General features: G+C 33.6%; 1 protein-coding gene across 1 annotated transcript; it reads right to left on the bottom strand.

The window, feature by feature from the left end:
- Positions 1 to 8: 8 nt before the first annotated feature.
- On the bottom strand, positions 9 to 20,816 carry LOC131648779 (uncharacterized). The gene is made up of 2 exons (XM_058918509.1): positions 20,313 to 20,816; positions 9 to 1,766 (listed from the first exon to the last, which is right to left on the bottom strand). The coding sequence occupies exons 1-2, from the start codon at positions 20,814 to 20,816 to the stop codon at positions 9 to 11; spliced, it is 2,262 nt and encodes a 753-aa protein (XP_058774492.1).
- Positions 20,817 to 21,219: the final 403 nt, after the last annotated feature.

Raw genomic sequence — 21,219 nt, 5'->3', positions numbered from 1 at the left:
TTCTTCTGTCACTTAGTAGTAGAAACCATTTCAGTATCCTCTGCTGCCTTGGTTTCCCTTCGAAATTTATTATATATATCACCTTTGTAAAACTTTCTTGTCCTAATCACCAATATAATTGAAGCCATTGCACCAAAAGCAGCAACAGCAGTGATTATTAGGAAGCCCAACCTGAAGCATTCGACTCCATTGCAATCCAAGGCCTCCCCATGTTTTCGAACACGTCCCAATGCTCTTAGTTGCCTTTCAGCTTTCTTGTCATATAAATTCCCAACAACCTTCACATTGAGCACATACAGACCTATTGGACTAGCTACTGACCCAAAATTGTACAGAGTCGAGTAGTACTTGAGGCCAAAAATCTCAGAAATGATGGCGTATTGTAGTGGCCATTGCGCTCCCACGCAAAATCCTATGATCAATGATGCAACATACAAACCATTTGGGACATCGAAGGCGATGAGAAGATAGCCGACACATGGTACTGCAAGAACTATACTGAGCATAAGCGGACGAGGGAATTTGTATTTTGCCAAGAAATGTTCTGATAGAAACCCAGACACCACTCTTCCTAGGTAGTTCCATATGCTCAAAAGTGACACAAATGTGTTGATACTCGTTTTCGGGTAGCCAAGTGAAGAACCAATCTGTCCCAAGTTGTCAATTAGAGTCAACGTTCCTCCAGCACCTGAAATAGTCACCACGAACAGAATCAACATATCTATGCTGAAGAGTGCTTGAAGGATGGTATAATCCTCCCCATAAGATGGTGGCTGGAACACCATTTTCCAGCATGAGATTTCTTGATTTTGTCCTTCGTTGGTTGTTAATGCTATAGGCGGCTCCTCAGAATTCGCCTTCTCTGTTACAACCTTAATTTCCGGAGCCTTATGCAAGACCTGTTTTTTTCTCTTCCAAGAACCAAATCCTTCTTTTACAGCAATAACAAGAGGCAAAAACAACAAGATTGTGGTGATAGCAGCACTGACACCATACTCAGCTCGAGTAAAGTTCGTCTTCTTCTGGACTATGATAATGATCATGAGAAAACCAGCGAGACAAAGAGATGCATACAAGAACCTATACAGAATCCTAAGCTCATTTGGCACTTTCACAACCTTAATAAACCGAATTGTTCGTAGAGAAGCAATCGAAATCACAGCAGGCAAACAAGCAATAAGCAGAATCAAAGCTTTCGAATCATGAAAAAAAATGGCCTGATAAAGTTGGTTAATAATCGCAGCACTTAGGCCAAGAAAGCCTTTAAGAAGCCCCAAAACAGCTCCTCGGCTCTCAGGAAAGTTATTCACACTCGTCACAATAACTGCAGTATTCGCAAACGCTTGAGAATTCGAACCAACGCAAATATAGAAACACATTTGCCAAAGATTCGTCGATATCCTTTTCGTTACAGCAAGGTAAATCATGAAATAGCCAAAGAAATTAAGAAGGGCAGCAATCAAGAGAATGAACCAAGGTGAGGTTACCTCCATGAGTAGGCCTGAAAGAACACCAACATTGAAGCCTAAGTCTTTGAAGAAACTGAGGAGATTGAGAGTGGTTTGATCATAGCCAAGAGAGGATTTGATATCACTTGAATAAATGCCAAACATGTAGCCAGAACCTGCTGCTGCCATGATCAAAATGGAGGCAAATATTGTGAACCATGGACCTTGAAGAACATGCGAAATTGGACTAGCCATGTTTGCCAAAAGATTGATATTAACACTACTACCACCTTCTTCAACAAACACTAATTTTCTTAACTATAGAATTTTGATTGTAATATTTGCATATGCTCTTAACTATACACTGTTTGATTGTAGAATTTAAATGTTTGCATATTATTTTGATTATGTCTATAATGCAAATAATTTGGGATTGTTGTAAAACTAACTAAAACTACATAGAGATCAAAGAGAGGTAGAGAAGAAAGAGAGCAATATTATCTTATCTTATTCCAAGTGTGCTTTACATTGTAATATGAGTATCTATTTATAGGACTCAATGGAGATAGAAAATCATACATATTAAACACATATTAAGTATGGAATATGAAGATGAAGAACTAGGAGATGGATGGACATCCACTAATATAAATATTCATAACACTCCCCCTTGGATGTCCATTGAGGATATGCCTCGTTAAAACCTTACTAGATAAAACCCAGTGGGAAAAATTCTAGTGAAGGAAAAAGAGTACAATATCCTTTGAATGTGAATTGCCTCGTTAAAAACCTTACCAGGAAAACCCAATGGGACAAAACCACGGTGAAGGAAAAAAGAGTGCAAAACATATGTATTTCTCCCCCTGATGCAGACATTTATATGTGAGACGATATTTTTTGTAGTCGTTGCTTAAAATGTCTTCTTCGAAGTGACTTCATGTAGTGGTAATAATTATGCCGGATTTTATGAAGTTGTTGCCATGATTTGTTTCATAAATCTCCATGAAATGGTTGTACAATCACATGTAAATAAATAACCTCTTTTTGATATGCCATTGTGAGAATCTGACAAGTAACCTGCATCTCTAAGATAACGAAGTATATGGTTGACCGCTTTCCAATTTCTTCGTGTAGATGAATAATTCTATCTTACTTATAGATTGACCGCAAATGATATATCATGATGTGTATATTTAGCAAGGTACATTAGTACTCCAATTGCACTAAGATATGGTACTTTAGGACCAAACAATTTTTATCCTTTTCTCGAGGCCTAAAAAGATCTTTCTCCACATCTAATGATCTAACAATCATATTGGAGTAGGCAACATGTGACATTTGTTCATATAGAATCATTTCAACACTTTTCTATATAGCCTTCTTGATGTACAAATACTCTTTTGTCCACATGCTCAATTTGCAAACCTAGACATATTTTGTCTTTTCTAGGTCCTTCATCTCAAACTTTTTATTTAAGCAATTTATAGCTTTTGGAAGCTCTTCAGGAGTTCCAATAATACTTATGTCATCCACATAGACAACTATTATTGCAAATACTTTTCCACATCATTTTATGAAAATACAAGTACAAATTGAATTATTTGTATATTCATCATTTAGTAAATATTCACTGAGGCGATTATACCACATGCATCCAGATTCTTTCAGCTCATATAGAGACTTGTTCAATTTGATGTAGTAATTTTCTCGAGATCCATAATTACGTGCCTCTGATATATTGAACCCTTCAGGGAGTTTCAGGTAAATGTCACTATTAAGTGAACCATATAAATAAGATGTCATTACACCCATCATGTTCAAATTATGCCCTTCATGTGTTACAAGGCTAATTAATAATAAAAAATCGATTGAATCCACTACAGGTGAATATATCAAAATCAATCTTAGGTCTTTGTGAAAATCATTGAGCAATAAATCAAACTTTATATCATTCTTATTTTTCTTTTTCACAAAAACTCATTTATATCACATTAGTTTCACATCTTGAGGTGTTCGGACTACAGGTCCAAAAGTGAGTTACTTGTAAAGTGAGTTTAGTTCTTCTTCAATTAAATATATTTATTTTGGCCAATTCTCACTTAGTCTACAATCTTTAATAGATTTGACTCATGATCCTCGTTACCATTGATCACTTTTACCGCTATATTGTATACAAAGACATTGTCAATATTGACTTTATTTGGTTATCTCAATTTCGGTTTCCATTCCATTTCATCCATGACATAATTTATCGAGATCTCTTTATTTCATATTTCAAGTACTTGATTTGTTCTTCTGGAACTGAAAATTAAATTATGTCAAAGTGCTCTAAGCATTTTCATATCCTCACTTGGGTCATCTTTAGTTTCTTTTCTTAGTAGAGGATTTTTAACATTGGAACCAACTTTCATACCACGCTTCAGGCGCAACAACAACTCATTTGCATTATTATATTATCCAATAAGAGAATCCACTTTGAGTGGAGTATTATCAGCTGATAATTTATTTCATAAACTTTGCAAATGAATAATATTTTGAACATTTGGTTCATATTGATTTGTACGAGGATCAAGACAACAATTTATTTTAAATTGTTCATTTGAACTTCTTGTTCATGATTTCAGCTGTTCATTTCCCTCCCCCTAATATTGGGAAAATTAATTTATCAAGTGATAATCAGCCTATTGGGCTGCAATCAAGTATTTGATTATTTTCTCAAATTATATCCTCAAAATTGAGAGTCATATTAATTATATTTTTCCAATATTCTATCATGACTCGTCTTAATGTATTATATTGGAGCAATTGGAATATACACAACACATCCAAATGTTCATTTAGATGAGAAGTATTAGAATAAATTAGGGAGGACTAAGATACAATATCTTGTTGGCTTAATGCGAATAAATATCTTAATATCATACTTTGGGTGTTTCAAATATATAATTTAGAATTGATGATCTCATAAGTATCAACCATATAATTAACTTTAGACGTCTAAAGAATGGATCTTCGGGTCCATTTTCTTTTTATGAACATATATTACATGATATTCAATATCAATTTTAATAATATATGTGATACTTATACGGGAATTTCTAAAAAATCCAGAAAACAAGATCTTAGTCTAATTAGTTGAGAAAATAATTTCACAAACTTCTGGTTGTGAGTAGAGACATATGCATGATATTTTAGTCGATGCAACAGTTAATGTCATAAAAACGCAATTTCTAAAATTTTTATTTTCCTTTAGAAACACACAAATATTGACTGGATTGAAGAAACTTCTGGTTCTTCAATACAAATTATTCGCATCATATTATATCCGAGATGACCCAATCGATTTTACCAACGATACATTTAAGTGTAATTTGTAAACTATAGGTTTACAATGACATGTGCTTCAATTGTACTAATATAAGTGTAGTTCAAGCCTGGGGAAAAAGACGGTAGCTTTTCTATTATCCATTTTCTGTCCAAATTGTGTTGTGTAATACAAAGATATTCGATACCTCCAATATAAGTCAAAACCAATATAATAGTATTTCATTATTAAACACTTTAATCAAATACATTCATATCGATTAAGAAAAATAATTCTTTAATTAATTCTCTTGAGATATCTTAACATTAGTTTAAGAGAGGTTTTTTTTGTGTAGTTTTTCAGGAACTCAATCACAATCACAATTTTTTTATAGTTCTTCAGAAACTCAATCACATTTTGTAGTTCTTCAGGAACTCAATCACAAATCGTTTACTAATAAAAATAATAATATTTATAATCCTTCTGTGATGCACGTTATTCATGCAATTCTTCAGGAATGCATGAAAATTACAATTGTTGTTTTCATAAAAATTGAACAATCATTCTTAAAGCAATCCTTCAGTGATGCTTCAAGAACTTATCGATGATAAACAACTTTAAAATATATAATTGTGTTAATTAAACAAAATTTCCAATGAAATCTTATACAAAAAAATAATAGAATAGCATGCTAAAATTTATCTATAAGAAGAAGAAAAATCTTAAAAACTTACTCGAAAGAGAAGAAACATGATTATGCAAATTGATCATAAAATCTCTCACACGGTAGAGTTTCGTGCTGATAACGTGTTGTAAAACTAACTAAAACTACATAGAGATCAAAGAGAGGTAGAGAAGAAAGAGAGCAATATTATCTTATCTTATTCCAAGTGTGCTTTACATTGTAATATGAGTATCTATTTATAGGACTCAATGGAGATAGAAAATCATACATATTAAACACATATTAAGTATGGAATATGAAGATGAAGAACTAGGAGATGGATGGACATCCACTAATATAAATATTCATAACAGGGATACTTATAGTTATAGCAAGTTGACTAATTGTATTTTGATGTCATTATTGAGTTTAATATACAAAGACTATAGAGATATAATAGGGCTGACCTTGTGGTCTTTAAAAATAAATCCAATTCTATACTAGGTGGACTTTCATTTGAGTTCACATTCATAGAGGATTTTTCATAAAACCAACTATATAATACTCCATATAAATATATGTAGTGTATCATACAATGTTTTAATAACGGAACACAAGAAAAAAAACCCGTTAAAACATGCGGTTATGGTTCAATCGGTTCAACCGTAGTTGAATCCTATATTAAATTTAAACTAAAAGAATAAATAAATATATTATTCAATATCCTAATAAAATTAATTTATATTATAATTTGTAAAATAAAATTCTCAAATAAATATGATACTAAGAAGAATGTAATGTAAGATCCTATAACAAATTATAAAATTAGTTAAGGACCGATATGTATATATTTGTCCTAATTGTTTAACTCAAAGCCATAAGTTCTTCATCAATATAATTTTTCACATCTCTGTAAAGACCAACATTAGTTATCCCATGCATGTCCACAAACATTACATTATTTCTTCTTTTTCTATTACACTTACATTGTCTTTTGTCTTTCAATTTTATTCTTTATTTTGCTATAATTAATTAATGTTTTAGATTTAAACAAAGAAATATAATGAAGTATAACTTAAAAAATTATCTTTGATTTTTTGAACCGTCTAGTTCACTGAAATCGATTTCGATTTTACGATTATTTTAGTTTTTTGTGCTTGAAACAGTTTTATCCAAATTTTATAGACCTAACAGTTTATTAGTCCAAACCAAACCGAATTACACAACGGTTCAAGGTTGAACCGGTTCAACCGGCCAGGTCAATCTGTTTTTAAAACATTGATATCATATAATAAGGATTTAGATAGATTCTCGAATAATTAGGTACTTTGAAGCATAAAAATAAATAAACATTTCAAATTTTATTGTTATCCCAATTATTGCAATAATGGTTTGCCCCCATTTTCCCCAATCATATGAGACAAAATATTTGTTGACTTTGGAAGTTAGTGTTTTGCTTATTCACATATTCACTATAACTTTTAAAATATGTCATTTTATAATGATCAATTTATTTGTATCACTCATGTTTTTTCAGCTAATTTTTTTTATTAACTTAAATGTTTTTATAGGAAAAGATAGAGTCGTCTACAAGCCATATGTAATATTTCACTCATTTATCTATTACAAGATATTAGTTTCCATCTGACTTATTGAGTCACTGATCAAGTAAGATTTTGAAGGGTTAATGAGTCGGATGAAAAATATTATTCCGATGTATTACATAGTGGATAGAAGTGAAGTTTTTTATGTGGGCAACTATATCTTTTGCTATAAGTTAATACTCTCATGTTTGAAGAAGAAGTTTTCAAAAAAAAAATTTAAGATAAATAGTATGATATTTAAATCTTTTTGTATATTGTTTGTGTTGTATTGTTCCTTCTTCTTTTTTCTTGTAACATTACACTATAAATCTCAATGTGATAAATTCGAACAAAAAACGATTGATATGAGAAAGAATTGAACTCATAAATTTTTTTATATGAAGTTATTTACTTTACCAACTCGACCATCTTTACGGAGATATGGGACTATCCTAAATACTTCTAGATAATATAATTTTTCATCTCATTCATGCTATATGGGGCACACCTCTGAAAATCCAAAAATGTGTTAAGAGCCAATTTATGTATACAATCAATAGTATTTTGTGGCCCTTTTCACTTGGTTCCATTGGAATTTTATGTCAAAACCTTAATTGTAGCGTAAATAATTGGTTTTTAGCTGTATCATGTAAATACCTTATAGTTTGATCAATTTCACTCTATTTTGTAGGTTTTCTTGCATAGTTGAAGCACTGGGCACATAAAAGAAAAAAAAATCAAAGCTTCAAGATGCATTTTGGATGGAAATCAAGAATTGGAAGTAGGGCTTAGCGCACTCAAAGCGCGCTTAGAGATGGTTGGGTAGTGGGTAACAACAAATTTCGGGCTAAGCGCAACACTAAGCATCGTTTGTGCCGGTTTGATCATTTATGTCTCGTAGTCGCGCTAAGCGCGCCCTTATGGGGCTTAGCACGATCTGCTTTTTCAACCCACTATATATACTTTTGTGCTTCACTTTTCTAGGTGACAATCTTCATTTCTAGAGCAAAACACACCCAAAAACTCAGAGAACTCAAAATTAAGTCTTTGGAGGGTCAATCTTCGACTTTTCAACGTTGGTGCTTGTGAATCATTTCTCATTACTTATGAATCAAGCTACCATGATGTGTAGCTAAACTCTCTTGTGTCAAGATCAAATGTAGTTAATCACCATAGTATGTATTTCTTTTGATCCTTTGTATTTGAACAAGTTGATGATCAATATAGATGATTCTCTTTGCTTTTATGTAATATTTATAATTTGAATCATTATTGAGAAATATCTTTCAAGTCTTGACCTAAGATTTTCATCTATCAAAGATCAAATTTTAGACATAGGCTTTGAGTTGATATTCACTAGTACCAAAGCTTAATGTTATTGTATTGTTTAATAGGTAGAGAGATCATCGATTAAATAATACGGTAAAACCCGCAACACCGGTTAAACATAAGCGGTGTTGATGAGTGATATGTGATAATATTGATTATTAACAAGTTCACATGCTCGGTTAATAAAATGCATATGAAATAGTTTAATAAAATCTAATCTTGACATGTTTCTTTAACCATTAAATTCTCAATCTTTTTTCGCTCCCAACAGAGATGGAAAGTATCGAGGAAGAAGATGTCTTCCCTTCCATCGAGAGCATCATTCCTCAATCCAAGGTCGACTCTTTCTACCAGTCTAAAATCGAAAAGATTCGCTTTTTCCTCTTTCAATTCACCATAAATAACACTGTCTTTTATTATTATTCTCTAGAATTTTTAAAATGTTTTCTTACATATAGAATTTTGATTGTAATATTTGCATATGTTCTTAACTATACAGTGTTTGATTGTAGAATTTAAATGTTTGCATATTATTTTGATTATGCCTAGAATGCAAATAATTTGGGATGCTTATAGTTATAGCAAGTTGACTAATTGTATTTTGATGTCATTATTGGGTTTGATATACAAAGACTAGAGATATATAATATGAGCGCTGGCCATGTCGTCTTTAAAAATAAATCCAATTTTATACTAGGTGGACTTTCATTTGAGTTCATTTTCATAAAACCAACTATACAATACTCCATATAAAATATATGTGGTATATCATATAATAATGATTTAGGTAGATTCTCACACAATTAGGCACATTGAAGCATAAAAATAAACAGACATTTCAAATTTTATTGTTATCCCAATTATTGCAATATGGTTTGCCCCCATTTTCCCTAGTCATCTGAAACAAAATATTTTGTTGACTTTGGAAATTACTGTTACTTATTCCCATATTCACTATAACTTTAGAAATATGTCATTTTCCTCGATGATAATAATGATCAATTTATTTTTATCACCCGTGTTTCTTTATGAGCCAAATTATTAAAATAAATTTTTTATTAATTTAAATGTTTTTTTATACGAAAAGATTGACTCGTCTACAAGCCACATGTAATATTTCACTCATCTATCCATTACGAAATACTAGTTTCTATCTGACTTATTGAGTCACTGACCAAATAGAATTTTGAAGGGTAAATGAGTCGGATGAAAAATATTACTCCGATTTATTACATAGTGGATGGAATGAGTGGAGTATTATATGAGAACAACTCTACTCTCATGTATGAAGAAGAAGTTTTTGAAAAAGGATTTTGTTATGAAAAACGATACCAATAACAAAGTATAATAGGGAATTAGGGAAGAGAAGAAGAACACAAGAATTGGTTATAACTGCTATTCTTTCACTTTCTCTTAAAACAAGATTACAAGTTTACAAGAATAACAAATAATCTCTCTCATCCTAAATCAGGATTTGCAGCTTAGCAATGATGAGAGACTAGTATGCTATTTATAATAAAACCTAACATACTAACTAATGGGCTTTTTCAGCAAGGCTCATTACACAAGCCAACTTAATAAACAAGCTAACTTAACAAATTAGGGTTTAAACACTAAAACCTAATTTAACATGCTAACAACCCTAGCATCTTCGACATCTGCATGCTAGACCCATCTTCGACTACAGCATGCACACTTCGACACCAGCATGTGAACAATCCTTCGACTTCGTGCTTAACTTTGTCGAACTGTCGAACCAAGAAGCTACCCTTCGACCATACTAGAGTTTGATCCAATATATATATATATATATATATATATATATATATATATATATATATATATATATATATATGAGGGTGAGTCATTGTTTTATTGGTTAAATTATTAGGTCATTGGTCGAACCATATAACTAAATCGGATTAAATTGAATAATTTAATTGAATAAATCGTATAACTCAATTATATAAACTGGTATCTATAACAAAATTAAATCGGTCGAATTAGATAACCCGATCTCTAAAAAAATCACAACACTTTCCAAATTTCAAAATATCATAATTTTACAAGTTCATTCTTTAAATTTCAATTCTAAACATAATTATTACACACAACAAAATAGTACAAAATACAAATCAAAATAAATTTTGAATAAAGTATAATTGAAACATAAACTAAATAACAAAAATAAGTGCAATGTCTAATAAGATTCTGTTTGGTAAAACATAATTTTAAGCTTATGTCTTATAGTTTATAGTTTATAAGCTCGTATGACAATTTAGACCTGTTAGGTAAGGGTTTTCTCTAGACGCTATTTCAAATGGTATTTTAGTTTATAGCTTATAATTTTTTCTTCCTTTTTTATCCTTACTATTTAAGCATAAACTCATTTTTATCCTTTATAATTTATTTTAATTTCAAATTAAATAATTATGTATTAAATTTCTTTTATGTCATTTTACATTTATAAATTACTTGAACCGTTAATTTTACCAAACACTTCAATTAGCTTATCAGTTATGAGTCTCAACCATCAGCCATAAACTATAAGCTATCAGTCATCAACCATCAGCTATAAGTTATAAGCTATCAGCTAACTTATCAGTCAACCGCTATTTTTACCAAACAGACCCTAAATTTAATTCTAAAGAGAGAAAGTTGTTCTAAATAAGTTTTGAACAAAATCTACTTTTATTTTAGGGTTAAATAAGTTTTTCGTCCCTCTAAATATTTGAGATTTCATTTTTAGTCCCTCAAAAAATTTCCTTCAACTTTTCATCCCTTAAAAATTTTCCGTCTCAATTATTAGTCCCTGACGTCAGATTCCACTAACGGTTGCTTATGTGGCAGCCTACGTGTAATTAATTTTTGTTTTTCTTTTAAATTCTGCAATGACACCGTGGCATTAGTAGCTTAGTTTATAATGGGATTCCTAATTTCACCAGTTGCCCTAATTTCACAAATTTGTATGTTCTTCTTCACGTTATTCTTCTACCTCTCCTTCCTCATCTCCTATATACTAAAATCGTGTCCCCCATCTTCTCATTGCTTGTTTTTTTCATCCTTTTGATCTCCTTCTCTTTCTGCTCTCCATCATGTCAAGTGCTTCGGTCAAATCTGGTGTTGGGAAGTTATGTGGTTGTCATGTTCGTATGGTGTCGTATCTCTGCAAGAATGGACCAAACAAGGGTAGGTTGTTTTGGAGATGCCCTAATTGGAGGAGTGCAGAAACGTGTGATCTCTTCATATGGGATGATGATTTTGTAGACCATGTTGGAACTGAAGGTGCAGATTCGATGAACAGTGAATCATCAGCCATGGCAATGAATCATATGAAGTTCTTGTATGAAGAATCAAGGAAGAAGAGCAAGAACTTGAAGATGAAGTTGAAAACAGAGAAATTTCGTGGGAGATTGAAGATGTTTTGTCTTGTTGTGTCCTTTATCCTAAATGTGTATCTTGTTATGAACTCTAGTTGCTGAATTATTTCTTATCTCATTAACTTTGTAATGTCATTTGTGATGGTGGTAGTGTTGTAATGTTAAGTTGATTTTCAATGAAATGAGATTGTTATGTTCTGCATAATTTACTCTTAAAAATCATTAGTGATCAAAAAGTAGAGCTCATAATTAGCAAGATTTAATTATAATTGGTAAATTGGCAGAATACAAGGATAACATGAATGTAACATAAGTAGGACTGTTCAAAAAATCCACGAACTGAACCGAACTGCTAAACTGAACCGAACTGAAGTTAAAATAACCAAACCATTATATTTGGTTAGTGAACTGAACCGCTATTTTATTAACGGTTCTAGAACCGAACCAAATTAAAACTAACCAAACATAAACCAAAACTGAACCATTAATTTTAAAAGATCAATATTGAACTATAGTTGAAACCAAAAGTCCAAAACACTGAAACCATCGTTGAAAACCAAAATACCAAAAACTGAACTCAAATTGTTGAAGCCACGTAGAACCCTAAATTCCCAAATTGTTGAAGCTCCAAAGAAGAACAACCCTAAATTCCCAAATCGTTGAAGTTGTGTTTTCCTCTCTCAGTCGCATTTGCATCTTCATTACCAAATCACAAGCTCCTCACCGCGCCGTCGTTCCGCTCCAGTTCAGCTTTCAGCCATCTCCTCTGTACTGCGTTGATTTTCATCCTTCAAAGGTTCATAACCCAAACTTGAAGGTAATAAAAGGGTTTCTTTCTTTTATGTTTGGATTCTCTTTTATTGGGTTAAGAGTGTATATTTTGTATCATATTTGAGTTTGGGTACTGTGATTTTGAAGGTGTTTTTCAACATCCAAACTTGGTTTATTTGTTTGGAGCTGTGAGTGTTGCCTTGGTTTGTTCCATTATGATGAATGATTTGAGTTATATTGTTTTCTCATGGATTGATGCAGAGTTTTTGCAGTTTTGTTGAAATAATTCTGTCATGAATCTCGTTAGTGAATTGTATAGAGTATTACGGTTAAATTTGATCTATGTTGCTGATTTTGCTAAGTGGAATAAATTTTGGTTATGTATATTTTTTCAGTTTTGAAGAATCAATAGATATTTTGACAGCATCCTGTATATCTGTAGACTAAATTTGTGTGAGTCTTAAGCTTCATGTAATATATCCTGAAGTGACATATTAGATAGACCATTGTCTTAGATTTTGGTGAGTACCTGTCAAGAGCCAAAACTGAGTAGTGATGTGATAACGTAACTGTAGCGGCAAAAATTTTGAGTTTAAGTCATTGGTTAACTTAAATCGTTAAAAAGCAAGAGTCGCCACCGAACTTTTTTAATTCCAAAAGAGGAAAGGGAAAAAACTCGAAAAAACCACAAAAGAAATCTGGATACGGGGGTTGGTTATGTAAGGGGAAGGTGTTAGCACCCCTCACATCTGTGGTACTCCACAGGAACCTTTTGAAAATCTGTGTTTGTGTTAAAACTATTTTTTTTTGTTTGCTAAAAGAAATGAGAAAAGAAATATATACAAAAGAAAAAGGTTATTTACAAAAGAAGAAGGGTATTTACAAAAGTTTGCTCGGCAAGACGTTGTGTCTTGTGCCTACATACCTCCTCAGTGCAATGGAGAAGTCAGAGCATTTGTAGTTCTGCTCAAAAGTTTTGAAAAAAGGTTTTATTGAAAACAAGTTTTAAAGGGAAAAGAGTGCAAGCGCACAAAAGAGTTTAAAGATCACATGACAAAAGTCAAGGTTTTATTATGAAAAGAGTTTTGAAAAACAGGTCGATGGCGGTGCTCAAGGCACTCGACTTACAAAGAGTTGGTTGGGAGCTTGGTATATGGACCCAGTAATGCGGGGGTGAACAGTTTGTTTAAAAAGAAGATGGAAGAAGTAAATGGAAACATACAAGCTAATACAGGTAAAATCCATACAAGCAAGCATACAAGTTCAAGCATAAAGGGATGAACATGAAAGAGGTATAATAAGGGTGTACGTGCGAGTGTGCATGTGTAAGTACAGTTGATGGCGATGCGTGAAGTGCAATCGACTTATGGTAGAAAACGGCTAAGAACCTAATTTTAGTTTGAAAAACGGTTAAAGCATGCAAGCAATAATAAAGCGGTAAAGGAAAGCGGTAAAATTATTACAAGGCCTCGGGGATGGGGATTACACACTTAACGAATGGGGATGAAAATAAACTACGAATTATTACAACCCAATCGAAAAATAAAGCGGAAGATAACAGATAATATATACAAAAATTAAAATTAAAATGAATTATAAATGTCCAAAAGCAATATCCAAGAGCTCAATGATAGTAATACCTCACAAAAGTCAAGAAAACATTAGCAACGGATATATATAATGATGCATGAGTAAATGACAAAGATATACTAACAAATATTAATCAAAATTAACTAAAGAGAAAATAACAATAAGCATATTAAATCCAAAAAGAAATTAAAATAAGCAACATATTTTTGGTATTTTAAATATGAAAAATAAAATCTAATTCTAAGCATGTTTTTGGTATTTTTAAATATGAGAAATTAAACTAATCAATTATCATGAGAAATTAAACTAATCAATTAACATGAGAAATTAAACTAATCAATTAACATGAGAAAATAAACTAACAAAATTAACTTAACAAAATATTTTTTATATTTTTTAATATGCAAATAAAATGAAAATCTAAGTATTAAAATATTTTTGTATTTTTTTTTATATTGAAGACTAAAACAATTATCAAAATAAAACTAAAGAAGACAATAGAATAAAATTAAAATGGACTTAGAACAAGCAGTAGAATGGGGTGCAAGTAAATAAGATTCGCTGGCCCAAAATCTATAGGCTCAAGAAAATCAGAAAAAACTCAGACTAAAGGGGGTGCGCTGGACTATACAGCGGTGTAGCCAGTAAAACGAGTTGGGCCGGATCAACACAAGCCCAAAAGCAAATCAAATCAGTCCCAAGGGGGGTCTATGCGTGACAACAGGGTGTTAAAGATCAGCAAAACAAAATGGGCTTAATCAAATCATGCCCAACATTAACATTGGGACAAAACCCTAATGAATACATGAGGGACCGTCCGTCCTCTTTCTCACGTTCCTCTCTCACTCTGTTCCGATTCTCACTCACACTCTGTTCTCTCAATCCTCTCAAACTCATGTCGAAACAAAAACAACAAAAACCTTCATCTCTCATGATCTCTCTCTCTCTCTCTCGACTGTGTTTTTATATCAAACTCACCAACCAAAATCCCTCAATAATCTTTCTCGCCTCTCTCGTCAGCTCTCTCTCAACATCAATAACAAATAACTCATGAAGAGATTCAAAACAACAACAAAAATTCAACAATCATACTCAATCAATACCACAACTATGCAACGGAAATTAAAAGCTAGAATAGAAACAATCAGCAAGCAAAAACGGAAGCGAAGGAAAGCGATATTTACCGTAGAAGATGTAGACGTCACGTCGGTGTTGAATTGATTCTGTCGAAGAGATCCGCCTCGTCTCCCTCTCGTTCTTGCGCGTGCTTCTGCTATGTTGCGTGTTGTTATGTGCTCGTCGGTTCTTGCGCTCCCGATCTGATGCTGAATCGGTGTGAGTTGAAGCTTGGTTTAATGTTGTTGCGGTTTTCGTTGGTAAATGAAGGAAGCTTGTGGTGATTGATCTGTTATGAGTTGTAGTGTTCGGTATCGCGTCAGTGCTCGATCGGTGGTTGATGATATGGTTTTGTGAGTGAGTTTTTGGTTTTGTGAGGTGTGGTTTGATGATACTGATGTACGTGGAGTTTGTAAAGAGTGTAAATGGAAATTAGTGCAGGTTAAGTATTACACAGAGATTTACATGGAAGGTTTGTATGGTGGGTTTGCGAAGGTTTTTAGCGTGATTTGCAGGTTGAAGGTTTGAGTGATTTGGTATTTGGAGGAAGTCTCAAACAAATTTGGCAGAGTAACATTACTTTTTCTTCCTCCTCCTCTTATGATCTGAACATATGTATATATAGCACTAGGAGATTGAGGGCAAAAAAGAGATTTGAGAGGAGATAGGGAATCAAATTCTGTTATGGTGGAGGAGAAATGCTGATTTTGTGGGAAATGGAAAGGAAACGCGTGAGAAGGATCATGAAAGAGCTGGCCAAGTTTGTTATTCAGTTTTGTCTGTAGTGAGCTTCTAGAATGGATGATGAGGTGTAATGTCATGATATTTTGGCTTGCTGAGAGGATAACCGTGTGATGCATTTGGTGAAATGGTCTCACTTAATTTGATTTGAATCTTTACAATAAAGCTTGGACCAACTAATTGATAATGGGCCTTAAAACTTGATTCAACTTGGATCCAAAAATGAGTTTTTTTATTTGCACCTATAAAAAGAAAATAAAACAAAAATAACAAAATAAAAGTAATAACAAATATGATAAAATTGATTTATTAATTTTAATTATAAACTCAACTTAAATCTAAATTGAATTTAAAATTAAAATTATAAATCCTAAAAGGATTAGAAAAAATAAACAAAAATACTATTAATTCTACCATGATGTTATGAAATGAATGTATATATATTTTTTTCAATTTTTTGAATGAGAATGATGCAAATGAGTACTACATATAATTTTTTTGGATTTTTGAGATAAAATAAGAATACTAAATGTAAATGATGTAGATAAAAAGTCGGGGCAAAATTTAGGGTACAACAGATGCCCCTATTTAATTATCTTTAGCCAAGTAACTTGAATGACTTAGTCATCAAGATATCAGGCAGAAGGTAATTAAATACTTAAAAAACCTGAATTTTGCCCCCTTGATGCAATGCTATGTTATGCCATGAATGCAGGGACTTTTTTTGTTTTTTTGTATGATATGATATGAGACAGACTCGAATCTCTGTGGGGAATATAGCGCCACAAAAGACAAACTGTTGATGGAGAAACTTGGAAAAGGAAGCAAGAACTCCGTAGGGGAATACACAAAAAGAATGAGTAATAGACTTGAATGAAAGAAACAGATGGGGAAAAGGTATGCGTCAACTAGGAATAAAACTGGACTTCAAAGGATCACGATATTCAGGAATAGCTTTGAATAAAGTGAAGATCACAACATCCGAGAATAGCATTGAATGAAGTGAGAAAATGATATCCAGGAATGGCACTGGATAAAGCGAGAAACATCTTTCAGGAATGGCACTGAAAGAAATAAGAATCACAACACTCAGGAATGGCACTGAATGAGATAAAGAATCACAATATCCAGGAACGGCACTGAATAAAGTGAGAAACATCTTTCAGGAATGGCACTGAAAGGAATAAGAATCACAACACTCAGGAATGGCACTGAATGGGGTAAGGAATCACAATATCCAGGAACGGCACTGAATAAAGTGAGAAACATCTTTCAGGAATGGCACTGAAAGAAAGAAGAATCACAACACTCAGGAATGGCACTGAAGGTTGAGGTAAGAAATCACAATATCCAGGAACGGCACTGAATAAAGTGAGAAATATCTTTCAGGAATGGCACTGAAAGAAAGAAGGAAAAGACATCTAGGAATAGCACTGGACGGAGAAGACAAACAAGTATTTGTTTTGGATAGGTGCCAAGTAGGTTGGACTTTGATCTCAAGGTAGGATGTTGATAACAACAGGACCTCGGAGAATGTAAATGAGCATGAATTTTGTTTCAATGCATGATGTTGAATCTTTCTATGCATGTCGAATGATAAATGCAATGCAATTGTTTGTGACAACTGGGGTAGACTCTTATGTGAGGCAAGATTGGAGCTCTGATTCCTCAACACGAGAACTCCGCCAACTCTGCTTGGGAAGAAGATGCTTAAACAAACTTTTGTCCCATTGAATTGAGAAGGACTGATAAAACTGCTTGGGGATTGCTGAAACAGATTGCCCCTGATTCACCAATTGTTGCAAGTTAACCGATCATGGCTTCAGTTGAACTGTATTGGGGATGAACTGATCATGGCTTCAATTCTTCAAATTCATGTTGGGATGGCTTGCCCCAGTATAAGTCTTGAAAGGATATTCTGATAAACAAATCTTGACTGAACATCTGAACAACAGGATCTTGAAGTAACGCGCCCCTGATAGGATCACTGATCAAGTTTCTTGACTGTTTGAACTTCCTAAAAGATGAGTGCTTACTTGCAAATAAAATGTTCATTCAAGAATGGTAATTTTAATGCAATGCTCAAAACATATTTTTGAAATCAAAATCATTGGAATGATGTTATTGATGTAAAGCAAATGGAATCACTGGTCAAAACATAGAGGTTAAGACATTCAAAGCGAAAGATAAAGCAAAGGCATGATATCAAAACAAATGATTGGAAAATCTCTTGGGAGTCAGCTTACGCAACCTTGTTGTAGTATGCTTTCAAAATAAACCTTACTTCAATTAGGTCTTTTAAAGGTTGTAACGTGGTCAGGTTCACGGTTTTAGAAACAAAGGATATAAGGCTCAAAATTTGATTGTACCCATCCCATCTTCGTGATGATCTCCAGTCCTAACACTCAGTTAATTCAACTTATGCATTCAAGCTCCAAGAGACTTCTGGATTTGCACCTTTGATAATGATAGTTTCACAAGCAAATAGAACTTTTGAGATGGCAGTCACTTCTTCCTTTTGGTAGTCACAACATTGTGTTGTTTAGGAATTTATTGACTTCTCTTTTTTCATCTTTTTCTTTTGATATCCCTAACTTTTGCCTGAACTGTTTATTTTTGAACTTACAGTCAGCGGGATGACCTTGTTTTTGCCTAAGTCATTTTTGGTCTTGACTTAGCAGGCTTTTCTTTGGTTCTCTTTTTCTACACACAATGTTTTTTTTTTAAAGAGAGTGACTGCCTTGCTTAATGATTGATGAACCATCATTGGCTTTTGATTGACATCTCCAACATTTCTTTGATGTGTGCGGAGGAACGCTTGTGATTGAAACCTTTGTTGAAAGGTGTACTGAATGATTCTCTTAAAATAGAATGCACAGTCAAATTAACTGAGAACTACCCTGCCCCAGGTTTAAAATGCGGGTTTTTCGTACAGAAAGAAACTCCTACTTCGAAGGCTCAAAGGGGTTAACAAGGGATTAACTTCCTTATTTCTCCAGTGTTTGGGAATTGAAGCAATGCCTGTACATCATCAACAAAGTTTTATTTGAAAGCATACAATTCAACAACTTGGGTATTTCGTTGTCATCATCCTCCCTCCAATCTTTGCATAAAACACAAGTTTGATAGAGAAAGCAAATGGGAGATTTTTTTTTTTTTATTATTATTATTTTTTTTTTGTAAAAGAAAGCATAAACATAAACATAGTGGATGTGAATGAATTCAAAATATGCAATGCTCATTTCATTAAACTTAACATTCAGGAACAAACAAAGTTTAAAAGTAACACACAATACGAACAAGGAAATGTAAACAGTAAAGAAACAAGGCCTAGTGACTAATCAGCAACAAAGATGAGCTATCCCGTCGGAAACACTTGGCTTTAGGAGACCATCTGGCTTTGACTTGTCTTCAGCCACTTTGATCTGGCAAAGGATTAGTGACAACGTTAGGACCCATATCCCTGAAAGATAGCATCTTTGATCTAACCAACTCTTGCACCAAGGTCTTCAAAGCATAACAATGTTCTAAATCATGGCCAGCACCACCCTGATGAAACTCACAATGAAGATCAGGCCGAAATCCTATTGAGGGAGGGTTTCGAGGAGGAGGCATGGGTCTTGTTGTGACCAAACCTTTTCGGACCAGCGCGGGATATAGTTCAGTGTAAGTCATAGGAATAGGATCGAAGTGAGTCCTATCGCGATTCTGATTCTGGTTGGCAACCTGAGGTTGAGGAGCTTGAACTCGCACAGGAGTGACAGCAGATACATAAGGTTGATCACCATTTTGAGGTCTACGGTGAAATCTTCTTCTGTCATCTGACACAGCATTAGTCTCATTCTCTTTCTTCTTCTGGAAGCCCCCAAAAGGTTTCTTTGAAGAATCAACAGCAACAAACACTTTTCCTTTCCTGATTCCTTCTTCTAGCCTTTGACCAATTGTTACCAAATCAGTGAAGTTTGAAGACACACTTCCAATCATCTTCTCCCAAAAGAAAGGAGAAAGGGTATCCATGAACAAGCTAGTTAATTCCTTCTCAGACAAAGGTGGTTCAACTTGGGAAGCTAATTCTCTCCAACGTTGAGCATATTCCTTGAAAGATTCCTTTTCCTTCTGAGCCATGTTCTGAAGTTGACGACGATCAGGTGCCATATCCAGATTATACTTGTACTGTTTCATGAACGCATCAGCTAAATCTTGGAAATTCTGAACACAACCCTTTTCCAAACTCATGTACCACTTCAACGAAGCTCCACTTAAACTGTCTTGAAAGCAATGAACGAGCAAATTCTGGTTGTTGGTGTAAGCAGTCATCTTTCTGTAGTACATGGTCAAATGACTCCTTGGACAAGTATGCCCCTTGTACTTCTCAAACTCGGGAACTTTGAACTTGGAAGGCATGACAAGATTTGAAACAAGACCCATGTTATCAGCATTCACACTAAAGAAATTGCTTCCTTCCATAGCTCTTAGCCTCTTTTCCAATGCCTGATATTGCTCACGGACTTCTTCAACTTCACCACAATCTCCTTGACTAACACTTCGAGAACCAACAGAACGGTAATCATAGAGAGGATTTTCATAACGAGCTGGAACAGCTTGAGCAGTAGTATGAACAACAGGTGGAGGTTCAGAAAAGACCGGAGGTTGGAATATCTGCCTCGAAGTTTGACCCACCATAGAAGCATTAACATATGTTGGAGAGAAATTCTCAGGTAACCCAAACTCTGGCCAAGTAGAAGGTGGCTTCTGAACCTGTAAAGGATCAACAACAACAGTGGAGACTTCAGAAATAACAGTCCTCTGAGGTGGATCAGTCCTAGCCATCAACACTTGCATCATCTCGGTAAGCTTAATCATGCCTGATTTCAACTCATCAATTTCCATTCTAACTTCCATGTTATGTTTCTCTTGGTCTGCCATTCTTTGTCTAACAGCAGCTCTAGTTCCGTACTTGTGCGGAGGAATCAGCTTGACGGTAGACAGACAACTCTGAAGATGGAGACAGACAAGGATAAGTGTTCTGGACAACCTGGATAAATGCATGAAGTATGCAAATGATGCAATGCAAATGCAATGTTGTTTGATTTTCAAAGAATTCAAGTTATTAATTTGTAAACATCAAAGCATGAAGGAAGTAAATCCTAAATTGGATCAAAGCATTGATCAAGTTATCATCAAGATCAATCATCCATTTTGGTGGATTAGGGCTTTCACCCCATCAACACCCAAGATCCATTGAGTTTGATGAAACTTATGATGTTTACAAAGAAAGACCTATGAGTTCCTT

This window comes from Vicia villosa, linkage group LG1 (genome assembly GCF_029867415.1).
Source record: "Vicia villosa cultivar HV-30 ecotype Madison, WI linkage group LG1, Vvil1.0, whole genome shotgun sequence".
In the NCBI taxonomy this organism is placed as follows: domain Eukaryota; kingdom Viridiplantae; phylum Streptophyta; class Magnoliopsida; order Fabales; family Fabaceae; genus Vicia; species Vicia villosa.
This window is presented reverse-complemented; position numbering and strand designations above follow the sequence as displayed.